This window comes from Vollenhovia emeryi, unplaced genomic scaffold (assembly GCF_000949405.1).
Source record: "Vollenhovia emeryi isolate VEMERY1.0 unplaced genomic scaffold, V.emery_V1.0 DF939143.1, whole genome shotgun sequence".
Classification (NCBI taxonomy): Eukaryota; Metazoa; Arthropoda; class Insecta; order Hymenoptera; family Formicidae; genus Vollenhovia; species Vollenhovia emeryi.
In genome coordinates, this window is record NW_011967223.1 from 1569887 (window position 1) to 1580300 (window position 10414).

The 10414-nt window shown below is 42.7% G+C and overlaps 1 protein-coding gene across 5 annotated transcripts in view; it reads right to left on the reverse strand.

Moving 5' to 3' along the window:
* The window catches only part of LOC105566674 (synapse-associated protein of 47 kDa-like), a 77681-nt gene that overhangs the window by 57863 nt on the left and 9404 nt on the right, over nucleotides 1-10414 (reverse strand). For 4 of the 5 annotated variants that reach the window (XR_001009303.1, XM_012020861.1, XM_012020859.1 and 1 more), the window contains exon 3: nucleotides 9722-9819. Coding sequence is in view for 4 of the 5 variants with exons in the window: in XM_012020861.1 (XP_011876251.1) it covers nucleotides 9722-9819 (98 nt within the window). In the remaining variant the exon portion in view is untranslated. The remainder of the gene's footprint in view (nucleotides 1-9721; nucleotides 9820-10414) is intronic. The other variant, XM_012020860.1, reaches the window with a different exon arrangement.

Genomic DNA, 10414 nt, shown 5'->3' on the forward strand with positions numbered 1-10414 from the left:
TTCACGTTCGTCCGTATTAAGATGTATCTCTCGACTGATAAAAATTATTTAAAAATTGAAAAACAACGTTTTTTCACCAGAACTCTTGCTAGAACTATTGTAGAACTCTAGGGCTCTTGAAATCCGATAAATAGCCGCCGGGAAATAGGCGGAGGACAAAGTGAGACGCTGGGTGAAGTTGGCGTCTCACTTTGCACTATTCGATTTTTTGGCTTTAAAGGCCAGAACTATGTGTTTAATGTATCAGGAACTCTAGAACTATTCTAAAAGAAGCCAGAACTCTCAATAGTTAATGAGTTTCCACGAAATGAGGCGCTAGCTTCACATACACTACGGATATATATAATTATTTCAATTTCCGGATGAAAGCTAATGCACGGGTTGGAGATATAACTATTCTTGTCTAGCCGCTTTAATATTTTTATTCTCGAGCTCGTGTCAGAAAGGTCGCATATACAGCGATGGGACTCCTTTGTGATATTAATGGCACAATTCTTATGTCACGGTTTCATGTCCGGTACGTTCCAGGTTAATGACGTCGATAATTGTGTAATATGTCGGGAGGACAGTGGCTGAGAACAATCGTAAAGGAGTACGCGACCGATATAGTGCTTCTTCGACCCATTAACGATAATCATTTTGCTACGCGATATATATTGCGTAACCTGCACGTTAACATATACGCACGCACACAGCCGCCAAGTAGATTACTATACAATTATCTAACTAATTTTCTCTTATTAACAACCTCTATACCTGCACCTGCACAAGAGATAACGATGTATGAAATACGACCTGACGCAGCAGCGGCACTTGTAAAATAAATACATATATCGGCACGCATTAAGCTTGTTGCAATATCCGTGAAATCGCAGGAGTGTTGAGGCGATAATCGCTTGCTGACAAAACGACGAGAACAATCCGTACAACTACGGTGGAGAGTTTTCGAACTATATGGCGTATCAAGTGGCGCTTAATTAAAGTTTGACCTTGCCTTTCTGTTTCACTGCGCGTCTAGTCGCCCGCGCCTGATATTCTTAAAGACAAAATTGACCTTAAATATGAAATCCACTATTGCTTATTGTCCCGATTATTATTGTTTCCTGCTGCAACGCGTTATACTAACAATAAGAACAATAAATAAATCAAATAACGAAGCGTGTACTTATTGCGTTATTAAAAACATATTACATAAAAATAACGTTAAGTACATTTTTTATACAAAATTTGACCCTTAGAAATTTTCCATATCTTGCAGTATCCAATCGTATACGAAATTTCAACATGTCCAAAGTACATTTGTCACAAGTGTTATACCATTTGTAAAACCAATCTTACAATGAAATTATGCATTTTTTATTTTTTTATAATCTATTGAAGTTTGTTAAAAAATTCTTAAGATTGCTGATATTACTGTTCGAAGAACCTATGGAGAAAAAAATTCGAAGAAGTAAAAGCTACTCCATCGTATCAGGAAAATATACACGCAATCTTTCGAAGGAAAGAATCTACCTCGTTGTCTCGAGTCGAATCAGATGCCCGCATTCGCGAAGAGACCGTCGCGATAACGATACAAAGAAAAATAAGAGGGGAAGAGTTGGGCGTGCGAATCTTTGTTCCCACCTTGAAACAATTTAATAGATCAGCAAGATCGTATCCGCGCTAAAAATAGACTTCGTGTTTGGGCATCCGTTTTCAACTTTATCGCCGCGCGCTCGCATTCTTCGTCGATTTATCGTCGGTCAAATCTCCGCCATAAGTCGGGCGGAAAATTATCTGCGGCGTAGCTGTGAAAAATGAGCCAAGCGCGAGAGTAATAGGAGAATGTTCGGCCCTTCCCCGACAACGGCATCGCGCAAACGGGAAGAGTTTGACGTGGCGTCTTCGGGTCAGAGAACCGGCAATAGGTCGCAATGATTCTCGCGTTTCAATTACGGGCAACCTTTCCGTCTGAAACCCGACGAGTCACCCATCGGACCCGGAGCAAGTGCGCTCGCAGACTTCCGAGTCGATGACTCGACTGCTCCGCGCAGATCAAGCGAGCTGTGAAACTTCAATGGTCCGAGAGCGGGTTAATTATGCGCGGGTCACTCGTATCTCGTTAGAAAGAGTGGTACTATATAACTGCCACGAGCATGTTATCATTAATTAGATTTGGGCAAGCGAGATTACTGGTCCTCCGCAAATATCGAGCTCCACATCCAATGATATTTCTAAAAAATCCAACAATTTATTTTTTAAAAAAGTAAGCTAATTTATATAGCGCTAATTATCACGAGAGATTTCTCCTATAAACCAGAAGAACTAGATAAATTGACGTTGATAATAAATACGGATTTCCAGTACAGATTTCACAATTTAATCGTATTTAAACGAGTATTAAAATGCCTCAAATATGCCGTCGAGGCTTTCGTTAGCATCACTGATCGAGTCCATTAAATCTACGGTAAACCAAGCAAGCAAAATGCAAAGAGGATACTTTAGAAATGCTTCAAGTCCTGCACAAACAAAAAAAAAAGTAGATTCTCGACCGCTGATATTGAAAGTGGAATCGATAGCTCATCAGAATGCGTCGCGTTGTTTAATCGATACACCGGACTTCCGGCGAAACTGATTAACTCTCGAAACTCGATTAGCAAAGATCGCATGGCGATTTCGTTAATAGTTTTCTAGAATCTGTTTAATGCCCACCCTGGAACCTCGCGCCTGAGAATGCTGCCTGAGAATGCTCTGTTACGGGAGAGGATCGATGCAAGTTCTAGCCTAGCCCTATTGAAAAGGTCATAAAATTCCTTTCGCTCGCGAAAGGGAGCTTCCTCCTGCGAGCGAACAAGTGTCCCATTTAGCGAAATGAAAATTTGGAATCATAATATTACGTTTGAAAAATTATTGCTAGACAATTACGAGAACAAAGTCTGTATCAAGATAAAAATACGAAAGCATCGCTAACGTCTCTCTTATGAAATAATGAATAATTTCAAAGAATATTTTACACACTGCACTGTGCATCACGCCTCTTTGAATGAAGCACGCACAGTTTTAAATCCGTCCATTTGTGGCATAAAAATGTATTCCATTTAACAAGCTGCAGCAAAACTATGTACGATAAATCTCATAGAAAGTAAAAATTCTGGGACACTGTAGAATTTACGCAAACGGACTTTCAACAAACGGCTATACTCAAACTCTGTAGGAAATATCAACGGCGATTGAACGGTAGAACCAAAGAGAACGTCGTATTAAAAAGCCATTTCAATGCGCAATATGCTGTCTCTCAATTTGAAATACGATTGAGAAAGGAAGAAAAGGAACGTTTATAGTATACACATTTAAATGCTATAAAATGTTTCGCGTGCGCTTCCTTGGGATTCTTAAAGTTATGTCAGATGTGGATTTTTCTTGTGATTTAACTGTGCGATCAAGCCAGGAATTTTCGCAGGTAAATAACACAGAAGTATTCAAGACGCGTAATGCAGAAGAGAACAAAATGTCTTTCTCTATCAGTAAAATGTTTGCACTTTAATTGGTACAAACTTTCCTACGTATACATGTAATGTTTCATTCCCTGCCAGATTTATTATGATAACGTGTATAACTTGCATTCCACGTTGATATTTGAGATTCTATGCGAAACGACAGCGAGGAATTTTGCCCGGCCGTGCGAAGAAATCAGACAGAAATCGAAACCACGCAGAAGAATCAGAAATACACCTGGCAATCGAACGAAAGAGCGTGGGCGAAGAATGTCGATAGTATCAGTCTATATATGTATGTGCGCTCGAAATATTCTTCAAACATATTCCATACATCAAAATTGAGATGCCAGCGAGTCAGGGAGAACCGTCTATACGTGCATCCTTCGTAAAAAGCTCATGAAAAAGTCAAGGAAAAATCTTCCTCTCTTTCATTTCCGACTGCGCGTTGAAATTGTAGAGTTTTAAGACAAATATATCTAATATCGCGCGTGTTGAAAGAGAGATATCTCGACTGACATCAACTCGGCCAAGTTATCCCGAAATCCGGCCAGGCAAACGAAAAAGAAGAAATCAACCAAGAGGAACGGCAGCGGAGGTGGGCTCATCGAGCTGCGGTTACGTTGTAGTCGCTGATTTTCCGAGGGAAGGAAAAGTCGGTCGGGGGAGCGTATTGATCGACGAAGATGGGGTCCAACCCGTCGACGACGCGAAGGATGGTTACTTGCTGACTGGATCTGGCTATACTCGGGATTCGGGGGGAGCGCGAGAACGTTTCGGCGATCGTTTTCTCACCCACTCGCGGCGCTACTCCCACGCGTCGTCAGCGACGATGGGGCGAAACGATAGGGGTGAACAACGGTACGCGATACGTAGGTGCGGGGACATTTTTAACGACTCCTTCGCGGCAGCTCGTCCAGGAGAGACGGAGGAGCGGCCAGCGCCGGCGGATCTAGATGTCTGGCCCGCCTCGGGCCAAGGACACGCGCAACGTCCGCTCTCTTTTACCCGTTTGCGCAAACCACCCTTCTCTTTCGCTCTCCCATACGCCCGTCCCCTCCCTCTCCTCTCTCGTACGCAAGATCTTTCATCTCCACCTCCCTTTAATCATCGCTGAATTAATCTGCACACTGCGACCGGCGCTCTCTCGATCAGAGTACACGCGATGCCCACTTTCCCTTTGAGATTTATGCGTAACCGACAAGCGATGAAATTAGAGGGAGAATCGACTGTTAGATTTTCCAATATTAGCGTTTTGAAACCGTGGCAGCTTCAGCCAAACGAGAGCAATTAAAATCATTTACGTGGGTTGACAATGTGGATCGTAAAGGGGAGAATACTCTACCTCTGAATGGCATTCCTCGCTTTTAATAGCATTTAATCTCACTTAAGTGTGCGCGTAGATAGTTCTTCGATAGCTCATTTGATACCGGAGTAGATATCTATGTACGTGTGTATATCCAGGCCAAGGACAAGCCCATCAAGAGCCTGCTTCTTTCATCTCTTATTCACCCTCTATTTTGTTAATCTCCGCTCGATTCATGCTGGAATAGTGGATGAAGAAATACTTCGCCGAGTCGCGAGATTGAAAGAAAAAGAAGGCAGCGAGATCGAGAATAGCGAGTCAGTTCATGGATTCGTTTATTAGTCCTCGCGAGACATGAATATCCTCGACTTGTATCTCTTTCGCCTATTGGCTAAAGACCGCGATGCGGAAATTGCACTTTTGTACAGTGATTGCTCATTCACAGTGAAGAATTTTCGAGACATAACAACGGTCTGTACGGCTCTTGTGTGACCCACTGAAACGTTCGCGTATTAAGCGATTAAATAAAAGATTGCGTAACACGGAAAAGTGGGCTTCGAGAGTCAAACGTGTGCGTAAGTGATCGCTCGATTTATAATCTGCATTAAATTGTCAATTAAACGTTACATAACGTCATTAACTTCAGCACCGAGTCTTCAGTTAATTAATCATTTATTGTAAAAATTCAGTTCCGGACGTGAAATTTAAATATACCGTAAAATAACATCTCTGTTGAAAACAATAAAACAATTTCGACGTAGACATAAAACAAAATTTGCTAAAAATACCACTTCGGATTTTATCGGCTGTGTTCTTTAAATGTAATAGCGGTTACGTATACAATTTGCACGTACGGGGAAATGTATAAATACTTCACAATCAATTACATCACGATTATTGTGTTAGCCAGAGCATTCGAATTCCGCACAGAAGTGCAGATTTCACGGGCCGATGCTTCGATTCGATCAATAGGAACCGCACGATGTGTCATGTGTCCCGTTTGCGCAAAACAACGCATCTCCAATTCCACAGGACGGCATCCGCTCGACGCCTCGATTAATAAAAGCAAAGACGTATGCTGTCTGATTAGACTTGCGTATTGTACATTTTTAAACGTACAATTCGTGGGCGTTGCAAATACCGTTTGCGCAATTTACGGAGAACGTATGTGCATATCTTCAAACGCGGGGGGGTATTCGTACAGAACCTCTCGTGGCTTCAAAGTTCATCAAATATTCGTCTCGGCCGACCTCCGCGCACATTTTCACGACGCTCAAATAAACTGGTCTATCCTACTACTCGTATAACGTGCGGCGGCTTCGATCCCCCGCGCGTTTTCGCCCGGCGAAAGAATAGAGAAGGCAAGGTATATTCGAGAGAAAATTTCTCCTGAACGATGGCACTTAACGATTCGCCTTTGCAACTTGCTCTTTGTTCGTAAGACTGGTCGGCAAAGCGCTGATGGAAGCGCGATTTCCGATAATACCATTGTAAACGCTTCACCGCGCTGTACGCAAAGCGACCGAGCCGAAGGAGCGACCTTCTCGCTGAGTTTCGCCCGCGGAAGGAAGACGCAGCGACGAAAAACCTTGTTATCACGGACAACGGATTAAAAGAGACGGCACGGAAAATATAAAAGTTACGTAACAACGAGTAGCCCACGAGAAAAGACCTCGCTACGGTCAATATTTGACAAGCGCAGAGATAACTCTAGTCGAAATAATGTCCCCTGCTACGTCTGCATCTGCGTCGTAGTTGAAACAAACAAAAAGAAAACCTGCGCGCAATTTATTCTAAAACGAGAATGGATATAATCTCTTTATACAGCGAAAAATTAGAATGAGAGAGAGAGAGGGGGGGGGGGATTATTTGAAGGAACTAGTTTGTCCTGCACAAGCGAGGCAAGATAATTTCGATAATTCTAAATTAAATCACAATTGAGTCTAAATTAATCACTGCAAAACAGAGCCGCGAAAGCTCTCCAAAGAAATTGCCCAACAAGAATTTGACGGTGTACCTATAATAAAAAGAGACGAAACTCTCTACGTTCCAGACATTTCTTACGCATTTAATGCAGCGCTTCAATTATTTGCAAGCAAGGGCTCGATATATATCGCTGCGGCAGTGGTCCCGTGCCAGAAGGCGAAAACACACTTTCCCCGAAGAGAAATCGTGCGATAGGTAGCTATAATTTCTAAGTAGTATCATATCTCTGCCAGGTCCAGGTACAAAAAGGTTCGCGAGATAAAGGGCGTATGAATAATACAAAGGCAATTTCCGGGAGAGGAGATACACCACGTGCGTGCAAGCGCAAATAGCCGCTCGGGGCAGAAATCGAATTTTCTGCGAGCACATAGGACGATTTAGCGTAATCAAAGGACTGACGACCGAGGCGAATTAACCAGCAATTGTGCAGCCCGGTGCAAACGTGAGCTAACGTAAAGAGTTTTTAATTTGCTAATTTGTTTTGCACGCGCGTAGATCGCGCGTCAAACGTGAATGGCGTAGAAATATTAATACGATAGGTATAATCCCTCGTAGATAATACTGGGAATCGTGTTATAATTATCGTATTATAATCTCGCGAAACACGTTTCGCCTTCCTAGATTAAAACAGTGAATGTTTCAGTAACGAAATTTCAGTACGCTTTGGACACGGGGATTAAAACTTGCGCTCACATCAGAGAAATTCAGAGAGCAAAGTAGTTAGATAAATGTAAATACAGCAAAATAAATCTGTCGTCTGAATAATCGTTTCCCCGATACGGACCGACGCAAGTGCGCGAAAAATTTTCTCCAAGAGTCACCGCCTCCGCATTTTTACTTTCGCTCTGAGAATCTCCCAGAAATGCATCGTGTCGAAAAGTCTGCTTTCGTAAGGGCACTTCTCTGATTCGGACAAATAGGAGTACATCTCACGGGGTAAAGAGCTGCTGCCACTTGCGTCGCGGCGACGTGTTCAAAATATTCTGCTCGTTTTCGCGAACTTATCGCGCGGTGTTTTTTTTTCTTTCTTTCGCCAACGTAACGCACGTTAGTTCATTTTCCCTCACACATACACACACACACACAAACACACGCGCCGCTGAGCTCCGTTACAAGCATCGTACGAAAAGTTCCGCTCTTAGAAAACGAAATACGATCGTTACGCGAAGTGTCTCAACTCGTCGCGTGAGAGGGAAGCGGCGAAAAAGCACTAAGATGCGTAAGTACAAGTAAACTAACGAGAAGATCCGCAGAACCCGGGCGTAATTATTTGTTTTCATTGAAGAAAGAGATAATTTGTATTATACGCGCGGAGCGAGGAAGCGAATTTTCGAGGTGCAACGCGCCATGAATTCTCTTTGTGCGAGCCATGAAGCATAACAAAGCACGACCTACTTCAAAAGAAATCATTATTTGTCGACTCGCATACTCGGGGGACTGTTTCGAGTAACAATAAAATTTTCAAACCATGCTGGGACGTTAAAGGAACATTGCTCCCACATTAATCTGAGTGTTTCAATGAATTCATATGAAATGCATAAAAATTCCAACGATCTCAGTTAGAGACGAACACAGAACGCGATTTTCGCGCGTTAAAAATTCTATTCGCGCCAGACTTAAGATAACAATTTTTAGGAATCGTCAAGAGGGAAACAAAATTACAGATAGTGCACAGTCCTCTATTATGAGATAGCAGGTTTTCAACACCCAAATTCAATCACAAAATTTTTTCCGCAACGATTACACAATCTAACAATGAATTTTCCATTAAAACAGATTTCGCTCCAAGAGCAATAAATTCATGGCGGAATCAACAGATGATACCTGTTAATTTAACAGAAGCCCTCGTTATCTCATATTAAGAGTCAACTCATAATAGGGGACTTTCCTCTACTAACAACCTTCGGTTGGCAGCAGTAAAAAAAAATGATAAGAAAAATTAAATGGAAATTACAAATATTGACTGATAACATGCGCAATTATATATTCATCGGTAATATCCGGCCGTAATCGTATTAACCTCATGAATGCATTCCAAATCTCCTGCTGGCAAAGCGCGAGACGCCGCTAGCTATTTTACTAAAGACGCGTATGCCTCGCAGTTCTGGAAAATGAAGGCTCCGCTGCACGCAGTAGAAACGAACGATTGAATGTGAGTAGACACCGAAATGCACGAGGAGCATATCCTCTCTATGTCGCGATCAATATCGCGCGCTCTTTTAACAGTTTTTAATTGATTGTAACCAACGGCAAATATCAAGCTGCGCGTTTTATACGTGTACATCGTACACGTATTATATTACATTAATCTCTTCGCTTTGTACCGTAAGGCAACTAATCTACGTGATATCGGTGCTAATATGAGTCACTTCTGTATACCAAGCTTTTCAGTATCTCCCCCTTGTATATCTACGGACGAGGATTTAATTAAAACTTTCCACCGGAATTTCCGGAGCGAGCGTGGAGCTGAAGAACCGATTCATTTTTCTCCGACACAGCGTGTACGCATAAACGCCCGAAAATCGCGGCCGCAATTGCATATCTTGGCGGATATTTCCTTTACAAATATAAAGCACTTGTTCTGTGAAACGGCGTCCGCGAGAAAGCTCGACGAGTAAGCTCGACGCGTTCGAGATAGCGCGGGCAAAGTTATTCCGCCTCCAAAACCAGCGTGCTTTCAATTTTGCCTATCTGAAAACAATTTAAGCGGAACGGCGTTTTATGCGATGCTGTAGCGATATAACGTAAGCTGACGCCGCGAAGCACGTCGACAAGCGTTCAAAAGTGTGATATATATACCCGAGGGGGTAGTCTCGTGAAAAATACTACATAAGACGCTTTAATCCCGCAAACAACGATGTAAACGGCCCTCCAAGTGATTCCTCGACGGGAATACGGCGTCGGCCATCGATCTTCGCGTCGAACGGTATATTCACATTAACGTCGGGGAACTTACCGGCGCCGAAAGCCTGTTGTCCGTTCTTGTCGTCAGTCGGGGTGCCCTCTAAACTCGCGGGACCGCTGTCCGCCCCGCCGGTCGCACTGCAAACATGTCTTCCCCGTTTTTATCCGATAAGATCGAGCGGGACGCAATACTCGTGAATGGTAACGTCGTTGGGTCGTTGCGTGTGAAATAATTGCGTCTCCAAAGCTTCAGCTTATGGAGACGCTTTTAGAGGGCGAACGTGCCTCGAGATAATAAGTTGTAAATGCCGGTTTAAAGAGACATGACTCTCTTATAAAAGTTTGCTCTTTTTTTAGTTTATAATTTGTCAAGCTACAGCAAATTTGCGAACAAACGTAAGTAACGAAATATGTAAACGCAAAATTTAATACCAAGGGTTAAGAAGTTATTCAACGTAACTGAGAAAAAGGTTTCCCTTACTAAAAAAGAGATGTTACCAGCGCGAATGTCGTTAATATCGAACAATTAAGGCCCTTCTCCGCGATGCCGATTGATTTTCTCGAAGCGCGATGTGCTTCACTTCTCTTTTAGATTCAGAGTAAATGAAGGTTTACAATTTAGAAATACTAGACATAACAGAACGCGCGCTTCGCGCGCGCTGTTTGTGGTCAGGCATGGTGTATTTTTAAGAATTTGTACACACGCGAAGAGAGAAAGAGAGAGAGAGAGAGAGAGAGAGAGAGA